Raw genomic sequence first — 20711 nt, 5'->3', positions numbered from 1 at the left:
TTGTTTGTTTGAGATGGAGTTCCACTCTTGTCTCTCAGGCTGGAGTGCAGCGGTACAATCTTAGCTCACTGCAACCTCCGCTTCCCAGGTTCAAGCAATTCTCCTGCCTCAGCCACCCGAGTAGCTGGGATTACAGGCACCCACCACCATGCCCAGCTAATTTTTGTATTTATTTTTTAGTAGAGATGGGGTTTCACCACGTTGGTCAGGCTGGTATCAAACTCCCGAACTGAAGTGATCCACCCGTCTCGGCCTCCCAAACTGCTGGGATCACAGGCCTGAGCCACCGTGCTCGACCTACATGCCAGTCTTTCAAGTGTTTGAAGAGCCTTCTTAGGTCTCCTTTGGCCTTCTCTTTTGCAAGCTGTGCATGCAGTGAATGCTAAAGTGTTGCCACACCACAGCCCAACATACAACATCGCTGCCTGTGGCGTAAACTTGGACCACGGAACTCTGAAACCGGAAATCAGGGTAGCTAACACTTGTTTGCTAACATTTCACATACATTATCTCCTTTAAACCCTAACAACCCAGTGAGAGAGTCACTGTTATCTCCATGTCAGAGATGACGAGACTGAAGCTACAAGATCACAGAGCTGGCAGTGGTAGAACCCAGATCTGTCTGACTCCAGAGCACTCGTAGAACATGGGATTTGATCTCATTTTATAGAGGAAGAAACTGAGCCCCAGAGAAGTGACCTGTCCAAGGGCACCAGCCTGCCAGTGGGTGAACTAGGACTGGAATTCAGATCTGCCTCCCAGAACACAGGCCCTCAGCGAGGCTAGAGGAGTCTGTTGGCAGGCTGCTGATATGTTTTCCTACTTTACTTTTTCTTCTTTTTTTTTAATATATATATTTTTTGAGACAGAGTCTCCCTCTGTCGCCCAGGCTGGGGTGCAGTCACACGATCTCAGCTCACTGCAACTTCCCCCCAGGGGTTCAAGTAATTCTGCCTCAGCTTCCCAAGTAGCTGCGATTACAGGTGTGCACCACCACACCCAGCTAATGTTTTTGTATGATTTTGCTTTGTTTTGTTTTGAGATGGCATCTTCCTCTGTCCTCCAGGCTGGAGTGCAGTGGCACGATCTTGGTTCTGCAACCTCTGCCTCCCCATTTCAAGTCATTTTCCTGCCTCAGCCTCCTGAATATCTGGGACTACTGGTGTGCACCACCACACCTGGCTAATTTTTGCATTTTTAGTAGAGACAGGGTTTCACCATGTTGGCCAAGCTGTTCTTGAACTCCTGACCTCAAGTGATCTGCTCACCTCAGCCTCCCAAAGTGTTGGGATTACAGGTGTGAGCCTCTGCACCCGGCCTGTTTTCGTACTTTACTTTAAAAGCTGGCTTTCCTTGTGTTGTTGGACAAGCATTTGTTGGACCCTTACTGTGTCTCTAGAACATTTATTTGAAATCAGACGTACGGGTGATACCACTGTAACAAGAGTAGGTTTTTAAAACTTTGCATAAAACAGCAAGAGGGACTCTTAACACACTTTGTAAACAGTAGTGTTTATATTTCTTGGCAATAAAATCATTTTTAAAAATAACCCGGAAATACTCAGAAGTCAATGGATAATCTTCAGCACATTGCAGTTACTTCAGAATCGGCCCTACACTCAATCCAATCACTCTACTTCACTCTCAAATTTTCATTGTAGGCATCGCTTCCCCACTCAAACCTTTGGGAGTTTCCCATTTGCCTCAAGGATGAAATTGAAGTGGCTCTAGCCACCTTTCAGCCTTTTCTGCCGAGCACTCGTGCTGCTTCTGTTCCCTGCCCCTTGCTTGGAATGCCTTGCACTTCCTGCTGCTTAGCCAAATCCAACACAACTCCATGCTCCATTCTCCCTGACCGCCCTATGACCTCTCCCTCCTCTCATTCCAGCAGCTACTGCCAGGATTGCTTGTTTCGTTTTACATTATTTGTATTTATTTTTTTTTTTTGAAACAGAGTCTCGCTCTGTCGCCCAGGCTGGAGTGCAGTGGCATGATCTCAGCTCACTGCAACCTCTGCCTCCTGGGTTCAAGTGATTTTTCTGCCTCAGCCTTCTGAGTAGCTGGGGTTATAGTCGCGAACCACCACACCTGGCTAATTTTTTATATTTTTGGTAGAGATGTGGTTTCACCATATTGGCCAGGCTGGTCTCGAACTTCTTACCTCAGGTGATCTGCCCACCTCAGCCTCCCAAAATGCTGGGATTACAGGCGTGAGCCACCATGCCCGGCCAAAACTTCAGTTTATAACACAATCTTTCATGTGTGTTCTGCTTTCATTAAAAGAATAAACCTTTCCCTTTTTTATTTCAGTTTAATAAACCGTGGATTTTATTTCATGCTTAGCAAAGCACAAGGGCTCACTGACATGCATTTCTTAAAACTAATTCCAGCCGGTCGCCTGTAATTCCAGCACTTTGGGAGGCTGAGGCCGGCGGATCACGTCAGCCTGGCCAACGTGGTGAAACCCCATCTCTACTAAAACTCCAAAAATTAGCCGTGGTAGCAGGCACCTGTAGTCCTAGCTACTCAGGAGGCTGAAGCAGGAGAATCGCTTGAACCTGGGAGGCGGAGGTTGCAGTGAGCCGAGATCACACCATTACATTCTAGCCTGAGCTACAAAGCAAGACTCTTGTCTCAAAAAAAAAGGTAATAAAATAATAAACAGACTGAATTTTTATAAATAAGTATCTGGTGAGGACCACGGTAGACTGCAGGAGGATAGGAGATTAGCATATCTGGCTCCTGGAGACCCATAACTATATTAGAATTATCTCTCTGGTACTTCATACCGTGTCACAAATTGGGTAATACATGTAGTGGAATGAATTAGCAAATGAATGAGTGCATTTTAATAAACCATCGGAGGATGAGATGGGTGCCCTTGGGGAGTGGTGAGTGCTCCCTCCCGGAAGTGCCAGGCATGGTCTGGCCAACCAGTGAAGTAGTGTGACTGAGCTGGCTTTAATGTCCTTCCAACCCTGGCAGTCAGTTCCATGAAATTCAGTAAGAGTATTTAAAATGTCTTGTTGGATGGTTTGCAAAGAAATAAAAATTTTTTTTTAAATCACCTCTGGATTTATGAGCTTTGCAAGTTTGCATCCTTGCCTGTTTAATGGGTATTGGGCTTTCAACTGCAAGCTGAGAATGGTACACTGCCGAATAAACGGTCCTACTCAACCGCGAGAAAACAAGTCAGAAGATTTCTGGGGGCGGGGTGGGGGTGGAATAACTTTTCTCTAGTAACTGTACTCAACACATATGTGGGGTGTCTTTGGAGCCAAAAGACATCCAATTTCTTCTTTTCTATGCATTAGTTCTGTCATTTTGGGCAAGTTACTTAATCTCTCTAGGCCTCCATTTCATCATCTTCAAAACTGAGATACTTACTGGTTTTTTTTTTGTTTTTTTTTTTTTTTTTGAGATGGAGCCTTGCTGTGTCACCCAGGCTGGAGTACAGTGGCACAATCTCGGCTCACTGCAATCTCCACCTCCCAGGCTCAAGCAATTCTCCTGCCTCAGCTTCCCAAGTAGCTGGGATTACAAGCATCTGCCACCATGCCTGGCCTTTTTTTTTTTTTTTTTTTTTTTTTTTTTTTTGTATTTTTAGTAGAGACAGGGTTTTACCACATTGGCCAGGCTAGTTTCAAACTCCTGACCTCAAGTGATTTGCCCACTTCAGGCTCCCAAAGTGCTGGGATTATAGGCATGAGCCACCTCACCTGGGCGAGATACTTACTTTTATGCAGGGTGGTTGTGAGGACAAAATCAGGTAATGTGGAAAAGCAACTAGCACAAAATCAGAAACTGTAGGCTTGCAATATGATAGCTCTTAGGCTCACACATTCCTTCGTGGTTGGCTAAATCCCTAGTAATAAACTTTCACATTCATGTGGTGGTTTGCATTTTACAGAATGTTGTCACAGACATTGCCTCACCTGATCACTTTTGTAGATAGAGCAAAGATTACTACTCTTATTTTACCAGTGAAAGAGGTCGAGGAACTTGCCTACATAATACATATATTACATAATATAATACAATACATTATACACTACATTACATAATACATGACATTACAGAATGATGGCTAACATCGGGTTTCCTCATTCCAAATGCACACTCTTTCTAGTTTACCTGTTGCTGCAGTGGCTAGTGTTAGATAGGGTTCCTCGGATTTCCTTAATTTATCCAGCAAATTTTTTTTCAGAGACGGGCTCTTACTGTGTCACCCAGGCTGGAGTGCAGTGGCAGGATCATGGTTCTCTGCAGCCTTGGCCTCCTGGGCTCAAGAGATCCTCCTGTCTCAGTAATCCCCAAAGTGCCGGGATTACATGTGTGAGCCACTGCACCTGACCTATCCAGCAAATATTTATTGCAACTCAAGTGACTGAGCTGGAGATCTGTCCTGTTTGTGGTATCCTTGGTTGATTAGCGTAGTACTTGGTATAGAATAGTTATTCAATAAATACTTGAGGAGTGAATGAATAGATTAAACCAATTTTCTGAGTCCTTTCAATAGAGTACCCTGATTCTGCTAAATAGGCAAGAACCCTTGCAGGGGACAAAGAGAGATTGGCTGTTGGGAGAAGCCAGGAGCTGACAGCTGCAGAGAGAAGCTGATAAAGTCAGTTACATGCAACAACACGGATGATTCTTAGAGTGATCCCGCTGAGCAAAAGAAGCCAGACAAAGGGGAGTACGTGCTGCATGATTCCCTTTGTATAACATTACAGAGGGCTGGGCACAGTGGCTCACACCTATAATCCCAGCACTTTGAGAGGCCAAGGCAGGAGGATTGCTTGAACCCAGAAGTTCAAGACCAGCCTAGGTAATACAGTGAAACTTCATCTCTACCAAAAAAAAAAAAAATTGGCCTGGTATGGTGGCATACACCTGTGGTCCTAGCTACTCAGGAGGTGGGCGGGGGCGGATCACCTGAACGTGGGGAGGTTGAGGCTACAGTGAGCCATGATGGCATCACTGCACTACAGTCTGGGTGACAGAGTGAGACCCTGTCTCAAACCAAAAAATTACAGAAAATGCAAACCATCTGTAGTGACAGAAAGTAGTTCAGTGGTTGCCTGTGGGTGGAACCAGGTGGATAGGGAGGGAGGAATTTCAAAGGAGCAGGAGGAAGTGTGTGGAAGTCATGAGTGTGCTCCTTGTTTTGATGGTGGTGTTGGTCTCTTGGGTGTACAAATACGTTAAAATGTATCAAATTATATACTTTAAATATGTGCAATTGTTTTGTTTTTGAGACAAAGTCTTGCTCTGTCACCCAGGCAGGAGTGCAGTGGCATGATTTGGGCTCACTGCAAACTTCGCTTCCCAGGTTCAAGTGATTCTCCTGCCTCAGCCTCCCGAGTAGCCGGGATTACAGACGCCTGCCATCACGTCTGGCTGATTTTTATATTTTTAGTGGAGACGGAGTCTCACCATGTTGCCCAGGTTGGTCTCAAACTCCTGATCACAAGTGATCCACCCGCCTTGGCCTCCCAAAGTGCTGGGATTACAGGCATAAGCCACCACACCCGGCCTAAATATGTACAACTGATTGCCAGTTATACCTCAAAAAGCTATTTGAAGAGGAAGAAGAAGAGAAAGTAGAGGAAGGAGAAGGAAAAGAAGGGGCAGGGTCTCTGCTCAGGTTCTCTCTGCTTGACCCCTCAGGCACAGGTGTCCAGGCCCATAATAAGGCTGCTTCTCTGTCCCTTTAGTGAGCGACATCTTGGATGCCGAGTGGGGCAAACATTGGCCTGGGATTCAGAAGGCCTGGGTTCTGGCTGGGCTCTGCCACTCACAAAGGTACAACACTGGGCGGCAGTCTGACCTCTGTTGGCCTGGACTTACTGTGACAATACAGGTCCCTGCTGGTCCAGCATACCCATAGCATTGACTAGAGGATGGCCTAAGGGGACACATCAGAATGCTGCGTGAACTATGAGTGTAGGTCAAAGGGAGAAGAGTGGGAGGAGGGCAGCGAGTGAGCTCCAGCCTTCTTTACCTTCTTTCTAGGACAGTCTCAACAACAAACACTACAATGTAACACGGGACCCTCAGCAGCTGCTGAGTTGTTTGAGCTCTATGTCCCTTTGCTAAGCGATCTCAGACTCCTGTACAACACATTTTTTTGTGCCTGCCTGTTATCATTTATCAAGAGCTGTGTTCAGGACTCAGCCTGGATACTCACACACTGTAAGAATTTTTTTTTTTTTTTTTTTTTTTTTTTTTTTTTTTTTTTTGAGACACAGTGTCAGCTCTTGTCGCCCAGGCTGGAGTGCAGTGGTGCGATCTTGGTTCACTGCAGCCTCCGCCTCCTGATTTCAAGCAATTCTCCTGCCTCAGCCTCCCGAGTAACTGGGATTACAGGCATGTGGCTCCACGCCCAGCTAACTTTTGTATTTTTAGTAGAGATGGGGTTTCAACATGTTGGCCAGGCTGATCTCGAACTCCTGACCTCAGGTGATCCACCTACCTCGGCCTCCCAAAGTGCTGGGATTACAGGCGTGAGCCACCGCGCCCAGCCAGCTGTAAGATCTTGGTAAGTCATATCTCCACTCTTAGCATCTGTCAAAACAGGGGTTGGACTCCAAGGCTTGAGGTTCCTTCCTGCTCTTGCCTTGCGGGGTTCTGCCACCTGAATGTCAAACTATTTGGCTACGTTGAGGACTGCAGATGGGAAGGGGAAGTGCAGCCAGTGGCAGCTGTCTCATCCCTGACTGTGAATAAATTTGAGGCATCAGGAAAATGGTGACTTTTGCCACCTCCCCGCCATCCTCCCCCACACACACATATCATGGATTTGTTCCTCCTCCAGTTCCTCCTGCTGTTCCTTACTTCATTTTTGTTTCCACTTTACTCAAAAACAGCAAGTCAACATATATACCCAGGTATGTTTTTAAGTTCACGCACTCAAAATCTATCACATTAATAGGTGAAAAATCTTACCTCCCAGAAGGCTTGGTCATCAAAATATTTAGCCACATGAGGTCCTTTCCATATTTTGAGATTTAGAAGCAAACCTGTTTAAATGCATAATTAAATGTTAAAACTTTTGGAGCACAGGATTTTTAATCTCAAAATTAATCAAAATATTGTGTGTCAAAATGACAGTATCTCAATAGAAATCCTTTTTCTCCCACAATTGAAAGACAAATAAAAGGAAGCCCTGTCATTCCTGGACCAGCTTAATTCTGTAGACTTTTATTTTATTTTATTTTATTTTATTTTATTTTATTTTATTTTATTTTATTTTAATGTTATATTTTATTTTGAGACAGAATCTTGCTCTATCGCCCAGGCTGGAGTACAATGGCGTAATCTCGGCTCACTGCAACCTCTGCCTCCCAGTTTCAAGCGATTCTCCTGCCTCAGCCTCCCAAGTAGCTGGGATTATAGGCGCCTGCCACCACATCCAGCTAACTTTTTTTTTTTCCAGTGGAGACAGGGTTTTACCATGTTGGCCAGGCTAGTCTGGAACTCCTGACCTCAGGTGATCCACCCACCTTGGCCTCCCAAAGTGCTAGTATTACAGGCATAAGCCATAGCATCTGGCCGATTCTGTAGACTTTTTTTTTTTTTTTTTTTTAAAGAACTGGGAATGGCAGTGCACTAAGCAGTACATGAGAACCACACATCTGATGCCCTTCCCCAGATGGAGTAGAAGGGCCCCCTGAAAGCTGATCCGTGTAAGACATACAGGCTACTACAGAGGGTGACTCCAATTGGGTGCTCCTATAGGTCTGTCTTCTCTGGCTCCAGTCAACTCCTGGTTACCTCAGTTTAAGATTCCACTTGTGTAGTTAGGAAAGTAGCTTATAATGTGCTTTGGTGCCTGCCCTTCCTTTTCCCCATCTCTTTAAGTATCTTTTATTTTTTGTTTTTAGGACAGGGGTCTCATTCTGTTATCCAGGCTGGAGTGCAGTGGCACAATCACAGCTCATTGCAGCCTCAAACTCCCAGGCTCAAGCAATCCTCCCACCTCAGCCTCCCAAGTAGCTAGGACCACAAGTGTGTGCTACCATAACCAGCTCGTTTTTTTTTTTTTTTTTTTTTTTTTTTTTTGTATTTTTTGCGGAGACGGGGTTTCACCATGTTGCCCAGGCTGGTCTTGAACACCTGAGCTCAAGTGATCTGCCTGCCTTTGCCTTCCGAAGGGTGCGATAACAGGTGTGAGCCACTGTGCCCAGCCTCCATTTTCCATCTACTCTCTGCCCAGATAGCTTGGCCATATGTATTCCTCCAGCTTCTGGAAGCTGGCTGAATTTCACGGGACACATGGAATGAGTGCTTCCTTTCACAGGAAGCAAGGAAATGCTCCTGATAGATTTATCTGTGTATTATTAAAGATGATCAGCTCCAGCGTGATTAACGTGAATGGGCGAGTGCTTAATGAGATTCGAATTTCCCTTTCGTGGTGCTTCCCTTAGGTGATATTGGCATGCAGGGTACAACCAGCATATGACGCAGTTAGCTTGAATTACTCAGTAATGATCCCTGGCACCTGCATGAATTTTCCAGATAGCTGAGGCTTACTCATCACTGAGGAATATCTGTCTAAAATATATTTTGTCTTCTGAGACAACACTAAACATATTTAGACTTTTTCTAAAAAAAAAAATCAGAACTATCACTAGGAATACCCACTTATAACGTGCCATATAATGTGGAAAAGGTGTGTAGCCATGGAGGGTTGTTGGTCTAATCTCTCAGCAGCCCAAGCGTTTTGTGTTCTTGTGTCCAGTTTTAAGAATTTCTCAGCCAGGCGCAGTGGCTCACGCCTGTAATCCCAGCACTTTGGGAGACCAAGGCGGGCAGATCACCTGAGGTCGGGAGTTCAAGACCAGTGTGACCAACATGGAGAAACCCTGTCTCTACTAAAAATACAAAATTAGCCGGGCGTAGTGGTGCATGCCTGTAATCCCAGCTACTCAGGAGACTGAGGCAGGAGAGTCACTTGAACCCAGGAGGCGGAGGTTACACGGTGAGCTGAGATAGCACCACGGCACTCCAGCCTGTGCAACAAAAGCAAAATTCTGTCTCAAAAAAAAAAAAAAAAAAAAAGAATTTATCTTCTTCTGTTAGGCTCTTTGCTTTCACTTCTAACTTCTGCTGGTGTACTTTACCTCTAGAAACCTAGCCCACCTCTAATCTGCTATTTCTAATCTACCTGAGCTGAGAAATCCAATAACTATGCTTGATAGGATTGTTTCTTAAATAAGTATAGACAGGCTCCAAATAGAGAGGTCAATTAACAAGTTAAATGCTTGGCTTCTGGGAATCCATTTGGTGCAATTTTGGCTGCTTGAGGGAATTTTTCCCCCTTCCATTGTCCAAGTTGTTTTGTTTCCTTTTCTGAGATAGGGTCTCACTCTGTTGTCTAGGCTGGTATGCAATGGCACGATCTCAGCTCACTGCAACTTCTGCCTCCAGGCTCAACTGATCCTCCCATCTCAGCCTCCGGAGTAGCTGGGACTACAGGTGTACCACCACATCTGGCTAATTTTTGTATCTTTTGTAGAGATGGGGTCTCACTATGTTGCCCTGGCTGGTCTTGAACTCCTGGCCTCAAGCTATTCTCTTGCTTCAGCTTCCCAAAGTGCTGGGATTACAAGTATGAGCCACCCAAGTTGTTTTTAATCACGAGTTCGCTAATGTCAAAAACAACATATAAAGAGGAAAGCCTGTTGGTCTTAACTCTTAAAGGAACAATATGATTGTCTTTTCCTCTGTTCATCTTTTTTGACTCCAGTGAAGCATAAGACCCCTAGGGCCAGGTGTGGTGGCTCATGCCTGTAATCCCAGCACTTTAGGAGGCTGAGGCAGGTGGATCACGAGGTCAGAAGATCGAGACCATCCTGGCTAACACAGTGAAACCCCGTCTCTACTAAAAATACAAAAAATTAGCCGGGCGTGGTGGCGGGCGCCTGTAGTCCCAGCTACTCGGGAGGCTGAGGCAGGAGAATGGCATGAACCTGGGAGGCTGAGCTTGCAGTAAGCTGAGATCGCGCCACTGCACTCCAGCCCGGGCAACAGAGCAGAGACTCCGTCTCAAAAAAAGACTCCGTCTCAAAAATAAGACCCCCAGGTACCTTACAAGACAGAGTACAAGTCAGTACCACTTTGAACATACCAGTGGTAACAGTGAACAGTGTGATTCCCGGGATAGAGTTGCCAAATAAAATGCAGGATACCCAATTCATTTCGAATTTAAAAACAGACACCTTGCAGTTTTGCTAAATCCAGCAGCCTTTCCCAGGGTTGGATTGCCAGCTGCCATGAACTGAACGTTAACTTACGGAATTAACTCTACTCCGCCTCTGCTTCTTCACACAGACTCTGCCGAAAGCTAAGGCCCAACATTGGTATATTAAAGGAATTCTAGCCAATCTCATGCTCAAAAATTACCCAGGTAACTCCAAAAAGTACCTCCATATAGTTTGTTAAAGCTGGAAGGAAGCCAGCTTAGTTATTATAATCCTTTCATTTTACAGAGAAGCTAACCAAGGCTCAGAGGGAGTGAAGTGACATGCCCGACGTCACACAACTCATAGTGTCTTATGTCATTTGTCTCTTATTTGGCATCCACCTCCTGCTTAGGGACACGTATATGGGTGTCTAACCAATAAAATATGTTTGCTTATAGAATAAAGGTGAACAGTTCTGGATGGAATGTATATTTTCTTTCTTTTTTTCTTTTTTTGAGACAGTCTCACTCTCGCCTAGGCTGGACGGCAATGGTGCAACCTCAGCTCATTGTAACCTCCACCTCTTGGGGTCAAGCCATTCCCCTACTTCAGCCTCCCAAGTAGCTGGGACTACAGGCACATGCCACCACGCCTGGTTAATTTCTGTATTTCTGGTAGAGACAGGGTTTTGCCATGTTGGTCAGGCTGGTCTCCAACTCCTGACCTCAGGTGATCTGCCCGCCTCAGCCTCCCAAAGTGCTGGGATTACAGGCGTGAGCCACTGCTCCCAGCCTGAATGTGTTTTTTCTTTTTTTCTTTTTTCCTTTTTTTTTTTTTTTTTTTTTCAGACAGAGTCTCGGCTCACTGCAATCTCTGCCTCCCGGGTTCAAGCAATTCTCCTGCCTCAGCCTCCCAAGCAATTGGGATTATAGGCGCCCGCCACCATGCCTGGTTAATTTTTGTATTTTTAGTAGAGACAGGGTTTCACCATGTTGGCCAGGCTGGTCTCGAACTCCTGACCTCAGGTGATCTTCCCAGTTCGGCCTCCCAAAGTGCTGGGATTACAGGTGTGAGCCACCGCACATAGCCACATATTTTCACCTGGCATATAAGTAAAACTGGCTAATTAGCAACTCCCCAAGATTTTTTGCTGTTCTATTGTATTGCAAGAGCAGCAACATACTTTACTCCTTTGTTGAAAGATCTCCAGTGGCTTCCCATCTTTTATAAGGGCCTGCTCCTCGCTACTATTCTGCCCTCAACCCCTGCCACTCCTTCTCACTCCACACCAACCACACTGGTCTCCTTGCTGTTCCCTCAACCCACAAAGCATGCTCTTGCCTCAGGGCCTTTGCACTTGCTATCCTATTTTCATGGAAGGTTCTTCCCCTAAAATAATGCATGGCATATCTCCCTCCTCTTCATTGGGGCCTCTGCTTAAAAGCCAACAGCTCAGATAAGCCCTCCCTGACCACGCCTCTAAAAGAACACCCCATCCCACACTGACTCTATGTCTCTCTAGTTTGCTCTGTCTTCACAGCCACTTATTACCATCTGACATAGTAGACACTTATTTGTCTATTTATTGTTAATACTTTCCCCCACTAGAAGGTCAGTTCTATGAAGTCAGAGAATTTGTTTTGCTCACAGCTGTGTCCCCAGTGCCTGGCTCATAGTGGATATTGAATAAATATCTGTTGAATAAAATAGTATTATGGGTGTCCTCAGAAATAAAAGGTAGGCTTTTGTGTGTAAGGATTTTCTCAGGCTTCTGTGCAAAACTGAGTGTGAGCATCAGCCCTGGGTTCAAAAGTCTGCAATGTTGCCACTCACTGTACTTATAACCTCAGGGATGTCCCTTCCCTTCCCTGGCCTCACAGTCCACATCAGCAGCAGGTGACCTCTAAGGACCCTTCCAATTCTGAAATTATGTGATCCTCAGGGAAGGAGATGGGGCACAAATACATCCAGCCACATGGCAGGGTGTGCTCTGGATGTAGGTGCTGTGTCCTGGGCAATGGTGGAAGAAAGGTGGCCTCACACTGACCTGTCAGGAGACCAGATGTGATACTCATCGCCATGGCCAAGCTGAGTGTTCCAGTGCTGAGAAGGACCTGGAAGCCGATCCTAGAAATGACAAAGCAGAGGTGGTCACTTGGGCATCAGGCAGCAGAGGTCATCAGGAACAAAAAGGACTGTGGGTGTCAGTAGTGCCACTGCCAGGAAGGGCCATGAGGAAAACAAGGGTCCTCTTCCTGGCTGGTACATTCCCCTGTCATTTTCCCCAAAAGCCATGCAGACCTGTGGGAGGGGAGGGAGGGGAAGGAGATTCCTAGTTCTCAGCACCTTGTGGATAATAAACCAGACCAGGAGTCAGAAAACCCAAGCTCAAGTGCCAGCTCTGTCACTTACTAACTGCAAGACCCTGGGCAAGTCCCTTAACCTCTCAGAGCCTCCAGTTTTCTCTCTCTCTCTCTTTTTTTTTTTTTTTTTTTTGGTTGTTGTTGTTGTTTTGTGAGACGGAGTCTCACTCTGTCATCCAGACTGGAGTGCATTGGCACGATCTCCGCTCACTGCAACCTCTGCCCCTCAGGTTCAAGTGATTCTTGTGCCTTAAGTAGCTGGGACTATAGGCACATGCCACTATACCTGGCTAATTTTGGTATTATTAATAGAGATGGGATTTCACCATGTTGACCAGGCTGGTCTCGAACTCCTGACCTCAAGTGATCTGCCCGCCTCAGCCTCCCAAAGTGCTGGGATTACAGGCATGAGCCACCATGTCTGGCCAGCCCCCAGTTTTCTCATCAGGCAATTAAAGATGAAGGTTCTATTTCTCTTGGGGCAAGGTGGGTGGGGTAGAGCTTGGCTTTCAGACCCATCTCCCCTGCCCATCCTTACCCCTTGAACATACTTCCAGGACCCCTCTCCTTCAAGGCAACCCCAGGGGTTCAATTCAAAGATTAAGGTATTACGGGGGCCCTTGGATGCTAAATGTGATTGTGCCAGGGTTCAGCCTGCACCTGGGAACTGCCTTCACTGCAGCCCCACGGATAGTTGTATACAACAAGCCAGTTTTTTAAGCCTTTCCTATTTCTTGTCTCAACAGGTGGGCAGCTCATCTTCTCATTTTTAAGACAAAGCAAAGCCCCAAGCCTGCAGCCTCGTAGGGTGGACCCCCCTTGTATGTCATTTGGTTATCTTACCTGTCTTTACTGATTGTTCCTTATAAAGTGGGGGAAATAATGACAGTTCCTACTTCATAAGATCATGGGAGAGTGGAGAGAATTGAAAAGAACTACCCACAGACTAGAAAAATAAATTAAAAAGATAAAAAGGGTTGCCACCCTGCTGCTCAAGTAGTGAGTGCAGATATCAACAACGACCTGCCCAACCATTCACGCAGCCATGCCCCCATCCGCATGGCAAGCTCCAGGCCCTCATCTTTGCCATCTTTGTATATCTTCAATAGTTTGCTTCCTCCCCAGCACCAAACACAATTCAGGTTATCAAAACCTCAGGGAAATGTTTGTTGAATGACTGAAAAATGGAGTCAATTACTCAATTCATTGATCTAATATTAAGTGATTTTTAGAAAAAATTCAGGGGGACATCTGCATGACCTTGCAAAATTTCTTTTTTTTTTTTTTTCTTGAGTTGGAGTCTTGCTCTGTCACCAGGCTGGAGTGCAGTGGCGTGATCTCAGCTCACTGCAACCTCTGCCTCCCAGGTTCAAGCTATTCTCCTGCCTCAGCCTCCCAAGTAGCTGAGACTACAGGCATGAGTCAGCCACCATGCCCAGCTAATTTTTTGTATATTTAGCAGAGATGGGGTTTTGCCATGTTGGCCAGGATGATCTTGATCTCTTGACCTCATGATCTACCCACCTCAGTCTCCCAAAGTGCTGAAATTACAGGCATGAGCCACCACACCAGCTGCAAAAATTCTTAAACAAGACATAAAAGAACTAAACATAAAGGGAACAATGATAAATTGGACTATATTAAAATTAAGAACCTCTCTTGTTCAAAAGACACCATTAAGAAAGTAAAAGGTGGGCTGGGCGTGGTGGCTCACACCTGTAATCCTGGGACTCTGGGAGGCCAAGGTGGGCCAAAGTTGAGGCCAGGAGTTCAAAATCAGCCTGGCCAACATGGCAAAACCCTGTCTCTACCAAAAATTATTTCATCTATACAAAAGTTAGCTGGGCATGGTGGCATGTGCCTGTAATCTAAGCTACTCAGGAGGTTGAAGCATGAGAATTGCTTGAACCTGGGAGGCAGAGGTTGCAGTGAGCTAGAGCCACTGCATCCCAGCCTGGGTGACAGAGGGAGACTCCTTTTCAAAAAGAAAGAAAGAAGGAAAAAGGTAACCCACAAAGTGGGATTCATATTCAGGATACGTAAGGAATTCCTACAAATCAATAAGAAAAAGGCCAAACACCACCATAGAAAATAGGCAAACTAACTTGAATAGACTTTTCACAAGAAAAGATATTCAACTGTCCAAAATCAGATGAAAAGTGCTCCATTTAGTTAGTTATTAGAGATAGCAAAATTTAAGCAATAGGTTTGATTCCTAAATGACTAATCATAAAGCAGGAAAACACCAAGTGTTGGCAAAATGTGGAGTAAAAGGAGCTTCTGTATATACTACTGGGGATTAGATTGGCACAAACTACTAGAGAAAATTGTTTAGCAGTAGCCACTAAAGCTGACTGTGTGAATACTGTATAATTCAACAATTTCACTTCTAGGCATATAATCAATGGAAGTGCATTCGTGTGTTCCAAAAATAAAAGTGCTAGAATGTTCATAGGAGCAATACTAGAATATTCCTAATAGCTCCAAACTAGAAACTACCCAAATCTTCCTCAATAATGGATGGATAAATTCTGCTGTATTCACACAATGGCACACTTGTTCCAACTATCTTTTCTCAGATTCTCTATTTGTCTATTTGGCATTCATTTATCACAGGGCCACACTAATGGCCAAAGTTGTTTATCTCATTTTCTTGCAAGTCAGCTTTCTCAGGCATGGGAAATTCATAAACCCCTCAGCTACAAACTCCAACATAAGTGTTTTCACTTCCTGGCCATTAGTGGATGCCCTCACCCAGTTACTCTCCCACCACTCTTTTTCATAAAGGCATAGTCCCAGTTCCCCCTCTCCTTCTGCTGCCTGGTCCCTGGGTGATACCGTTTTGTGTGGCCCTGCATGATGTGTTCTGCCTCTTGTTTACAGGGGAACTGTGAACAACAAAACTTTCCTTCCAATAATACTAGAAGAAAATGTCACTCAGTCACCTTTATGAATTAAGACCCAAGCATGACACAACACTATATCCCAGTGGAAAAAGGGTACAGCAATGCTTAACAACCTGGATGAATCTCACAACTATAATGTTGAGTAAAAAAGCATACAAAAGCACAGACTTACTGTATGATTCAATGTATATTATCTCAGTTCATTTTCTGTTGCTATAACAGAATACCACAGAATGGGTAATTTATAAAATAAGTATATATAGCTCATGGTTCTGGAGGCTGGGAAGTCCAAGAGCATGCTGCTGGCATCTGTTGAGGACCTTCTTCTTGTGCCATAACATGGCAGAAGGTATCACATGGCAAGAGGGCAAAAGCATGTCAGCTCAGGTCTCTCTTCCTCTTGTAAGCCACCAGTCTCATCATAGGGGCCCCACCCTGATAACTTTATCTAATCCTAGTTACCTCCCAAAGACCTCACCTCCAATTTCATCAACACATGAATTTAGAAATTAAGTTTCCAACACATGAAATTTGAGGGATGCATTCAAACCATAGCATTCTGCCCCAGCCCCCAAAATGCATGTCCTTCTCACATGCAAAATTCATCTCAATAGCCCCAAAGTTTTTTTTTAGAGATGGGATTTCACTCTATCATCCAGGTTGGAATGCAGTGACATGATCATAGCTCACTGCAGCCTCAAACTCCTGGGCTCAAGTAATTCTCCTGTCTCAGCCTCCTGAGTAGCTAGGACCACAGATGTGTGCCACCATATCCAGCTACGTTTATTTAATTTTATTTGTAGAGACAGAATCTCACTCTGTTGCCCTGGCTGGAATGCAGTGGCATGACCATAGCTCACCGCAGCCTCAAACTCCTGGGCTCAAGTGATCCTCTCACCTCAGCTTCCTAAGTAGCTAGAACTACAGGCACATGCCACAATGCCTGGCTAATTTTTTTATTTTTATTTTTTGCAGAGACAGGTCTCACTATGTTGCCCAGGCTGGTCTTGAACTCCTGGGCTCAAGCAATCCTCCCACCTCGGCCTCCCAATTCACTGGGATTACAGGCATGAAACACCACATTTAGACAACCCCCAAAGTCTTAACTTGTTCCAGCACCAACTCAAAAGTCCAAAGTCCATGGTCTCATCTAAATCAGATGTGGGTGAGACTTAAGGTACAATTCATTATGGGAGATTCCCTCTGGATGTGAGCCTGTAAAATCAAAACAAGTTATCTACTTCCAAAATACAGCAGTGGAACAGGCATAGGACAGACATTCCCATTCTAAAAGGAAAAAGAGGCAAGGAAAAAAGGGTAACTGGTTCCAAGAAAGTACAAAACCCAACATAGAAAACAACATTAAACCTTAAACCTTCAGAATGATCTTTTACTCTATGTGCCACCTCCTGGGCACACTAGAAATTTGGACCCCCGAAGCTTTGGGGAGTCCTGCCCCTGCGGTTTTGCTGGGCTCTGCCCATGCTGCAGTTCTCACAGGTTGGAGTCTCATGCCTGCAGTTCTCCCAAGCTGGCAATGCACTATGATAGCTCTCCCGTTCTGGGGAATTGGCAGTGGCCCCACCCTTGTAGCTCCACTAGACACTGCTCTGCTAGGGGGCTCTCTGTGGTGGCTGTTCACAGCATCCTTTGAAATACAGGTGGAAGAAGGCAATGCCCCCTCGGCTTTTGCATTCTGCACACCTTCAAAATTAGTGCCATGGGGATGCTGCCAAGGTTTATGACTTTCACCTTCCACATCACACCTGGGGCCACTTGAGCCACAGCTGGGATGGCTGAGGAATGCTGCACCGGAATGTGGGGAGCAGAGACCAAGGCAGCCTGGGCAGCAGCTGGTCATTCCAAACCATTCTGCCCTCTTAAAATTCTGGGCCAGTAACAGGAGGGGCAGCCTTGAAGATCTCTGAAATGCCTTTGGAGTTTTTCTCCCTTGTCCTGATGAACGGCCTCTGGCTTTGTTCTATGTGTACTAATTTTCTTATCAATTGGTAGCTTGGTCACATCCTCAGTTTGTTTTCTCAGCTGAAAATGTTCTTTCATTCTCTACAACATGGCTGACCTACACAATTTTCTGCCTTCCATAAATCACTCTGGCACAGATGAAGTTCAGCTAAGATCTTTGCTTCTTTATAAAAAGGATGAGCTTTGCTCCAGTTTCCAACACGTGGTTCTTCAGTTCCATCTGAGACCTCATCAGAATGGCCTTTACCAATCACATTTCTATCAGCATTCTGATCTCAGTGGCTTAAGTAACCAGTAAGAAGTTCCAGACTTTCCCTAGTTCTGGGGTCTTCTTTTAAGCCCTCACCAGAACTGAAGAACTGTCTTTAATGCTCCATTCTTTCTTTCTTTCTTTTTTTTTTTTTTTTTGAGATGGAGTTTCACTCTTGTTGCCCAAGCTGGAGTGCAATGGTACGATCTCAGCTCACTGCAACCTCTGCCTCCTGGGTTCAAGTGATTCTCCTGCTTCAGCCTCCTGAATAGCTGGGATTACAGGTGTGCACCACCACGCCCAGCTAATTTTTTTGTATTTTTAGTAGAAACGGGGTTTCACCATGTTAGCCAGGCTGGTCTCAAACTCCTGACCTCAGGTGATCCTCCTGCTTCGGCCTCCCAAAGTGCTGGGATTACTAGCTTGAGCCACCATGCCTGGCCTAAGCTCCATTCTTGACAATACAGGCTTTTTCTAGCCTGCTCAAAACTCTTCCAACCTATTCCCATCACCCAGTTCCAAAGCCACTTCTACATTTTCGGGAATCTGTTACAGCAAAAACTCTACTTCTTGCATTAATTTTCTTTCTTTGTCCATTTTCTGTTGCTATGACAAAATATCAAACTGGGTGATTATAAAGAAAATAAATTTATTTAGCTCACAGTTCTGGAGGCCGGGAAGTCCAAAAGCATGGTGCCATCATCTGGTGAGGGCCTTCTTGCTGCATCGTAACATAGAGAAGTCATCACACGGTGAGAGGGCAAGAGCATGCCAGCTCAGATTTCTCTTTCTCTTCTTATTAGTCACCAGTCCCATCATAACTCACCCCATGAGCTTATCTAATCCTAATTACCTCCCAAAGGCCCTTCCTCCAAATACCATCAACATATAAATTGAAGGATTAAGTTTCCAGCACATGAAATTTGGGGGACACATTCAAACCATCACATATATAATGTACAAAAACAGACAAAACTGACTGATGCTGTTAGAAGTCAGGTTAGTGGTTATCCTAGAATGAGGCATGAAGAGGTTCTGGGTGTTGGTTATGTAGGGATATCAGAAGATTCATCAAATGGTACTTGTATGATATCTGCACTTTTCTGGATATAGCTTATACTATATAAGTTGGGGTTGTTTTTTGTTGTTTTTTAAGTAATAAGTGGCAGAATAGAGGATAAACCCAAACCTGCTGACTGCCACCCCACAACTCATTCTATATGATGCTGTCTGGAAAAAGAAATGAATGAAGCAGAAATCCATCACCATGATAACAGTCTCCCTGCACGGGGTCTTCCCTGGCCAGACCTCACTCAACACATGTCCTCACAGCAGCCCTGTGAGTGAGCTATTAGTGTCCCTATTTCACAGACAGCAAGTTCAGGTTAGGGAAGTGAACCAAGAATTCCAATGTTTTGTGGCTTGGAATGGGTGGCTCTTGGGATTCAAACTAGGCAGGCCTGTCCACAAAGCTTGGCCAGATGCTTCCCAGATTTCAGCATTTGAGGACAACATTCATGAATTTAGCCATATTGGCATTCCAGAGATGCTATTTAAATTTTTTTTCTCCAAATAGACTTATTTTTACATTTAAATAAATGAGTTTAAAAGAAAACTGTGTTACCAGCTTAAAATGGAAGGGAAATGGGAGGTAGCTGTAAAAAGAGATATAATGAAAACAAAATGTTGCTAAAATCTCTCCCAGATATGGCAGCCTGAGGTTTTCTCTGCTATTCAAAAGAGTGGTTAACAAGAGCTAGAAGGGTGCAGAGATTCTCAGCCTAAGTGGGGACTTTCTTTTCTCCCTGATGTAATCAGAGGATTGAGAATTGAAAAAGAATATCTGCACCGCATGATTCAATGCCATTTCAGTGTGCCTTCCCATCACTTAAAAATCCCACAGTTTGTGAGAAATGCTCCATCCTGGTTCTGATCACAGCAGCTGACTCAATCACATATGCTCATCTGAATAGGAAATTGGGAAATATTGTTTGTGGAATTAATACAAAGTCAACTGACTTGCCCAATGCCACCAAGTAGCTAATCCACAGTTCCTATTAAGTGTTCTGACTTTGCCCTTAATCCTCTCTCCATCTTTCCATTACATAGAGATGTCCTCATACTGATGCAGCATCACTCATCATAGAGAAAGGGGCTATGTTCTGTTGCTAAATCTGCACAGCAACCCTGTGACACAGGTCTTATTTTCTCATTTTACAGACAGAAAACTGAGATTTAGAGAGTTTGAGTACCATGACTAAGGCTGCAAGGCTGGCTTCACGACTGGTGAAGCCCACACCTTTTACTCTCAGCAGACCAAAGGCCTCTGGATGAGAGATCATCACTGTCACTATGCCCTTCCCTTTGCCTGGGTCCTGCAAAGGCAAGAGGATAACGGCTTCTTGGTCCTCAACTCATTCACCCTGATGAGAGTTGACTTGCAGAGATGTGCTGGAGCCAGTTCCCACAGGCTCAGTGGGCTGATTGTTCTCATCTCTTCCCAAGTCCGCGTGCAGTGATGTCTCCTTGACAGCTTGAACTCAGTCATGTGGGAAGCGTTTGTACCATAGAAATTGCAAGTGTTACCAATCAAGGCTTTATCTTCTTGGAGAGCCAGTTGTTAAGTTAATCCTTTACCAGCAAACCACTGATTGGTTTTTTCTTTTTTGGCTATAGGTCAGTGGTTCTAAAACTTGAGCTTGCAAGAGAACACCTGGGAGGCTTGTTAAACCATGAACTGCTAGGTCCCACCCCCAGATTTCTGATTGGGTAAGTCTGAGGTGGGGCCACAGGTAGGGCTTGCATTTCTAACAAGCTTCCAGGTGACGCAGGCGCTGTGGAGAACCAATGCTTCCAGAGAACCACAGAATCACAGAATTGGGGATCTAGACAGCCCATAAGGAGAATTTAGCCACACAGTCTTACTAACAATCTTGAATTTTCCGCCAGTACTTGGGAGAGCACATGCAAAACTCTAGATTTCAAGCTTCTCTTGAGAAGTCATTGGATCTGGCAACGCTGA

The 20711-nt window shown here is 45.0% G+C and overlaps 1 protein-coding gene across 6 annotated transcripts in view; it reads right to left on the bottom strand.

Annotated features, from left to right (window-relative positions):
- The window catches only part of LOC103225358 (RH-like protein), a 65211-nt gene that overhangs the window by 691 nt on the left and 43809 nt on the right, over positions 1–20711 (bottom strand). For 3 of the 6 annotated variants that reach the window (XM_007979984.3, XM_007979986.3, XM_007979983.3), the window contains 2 exons: positions 12235–12314; positions 6949–7022 (listed from right to left, as the gene is read on the bottom strand). The exons of 1 other annotated variant lie outside the window; for it this stretch is intronic. In XM_007979984.3, the coding sequence (XP_007978175.3) occupies positions 6949–7022; positions 12235–12314 (154 nt within the window). The remainder of the gene's footprint in view (positions 1–6948; positions 7023–12234; positions 12315–20711) is intronic. 2 more of the 6 variants (XM_007979990.3, XM_007979988.3) reach the window with 1 other exon arrangement.

This window comes from Chlorocebus sabaeus, chromosome 20 (assembly GCF_047675955.1).
Source record: "Chlorocebus sabaeus isolate Y175 chromosome 20, mChlSab1.0.hap1, whole genome shotgun sequence".
Classification (NCBI taxonomy): Eukaryota; Metazoa; Chordata; class Mammalia; order Primates; family Cercopithecidae; genus Chlorocebus; species Chlorocebus sabaeus.
This window is presented reverse-complemented; position numbering and strand designations above follow the sequence as displayed.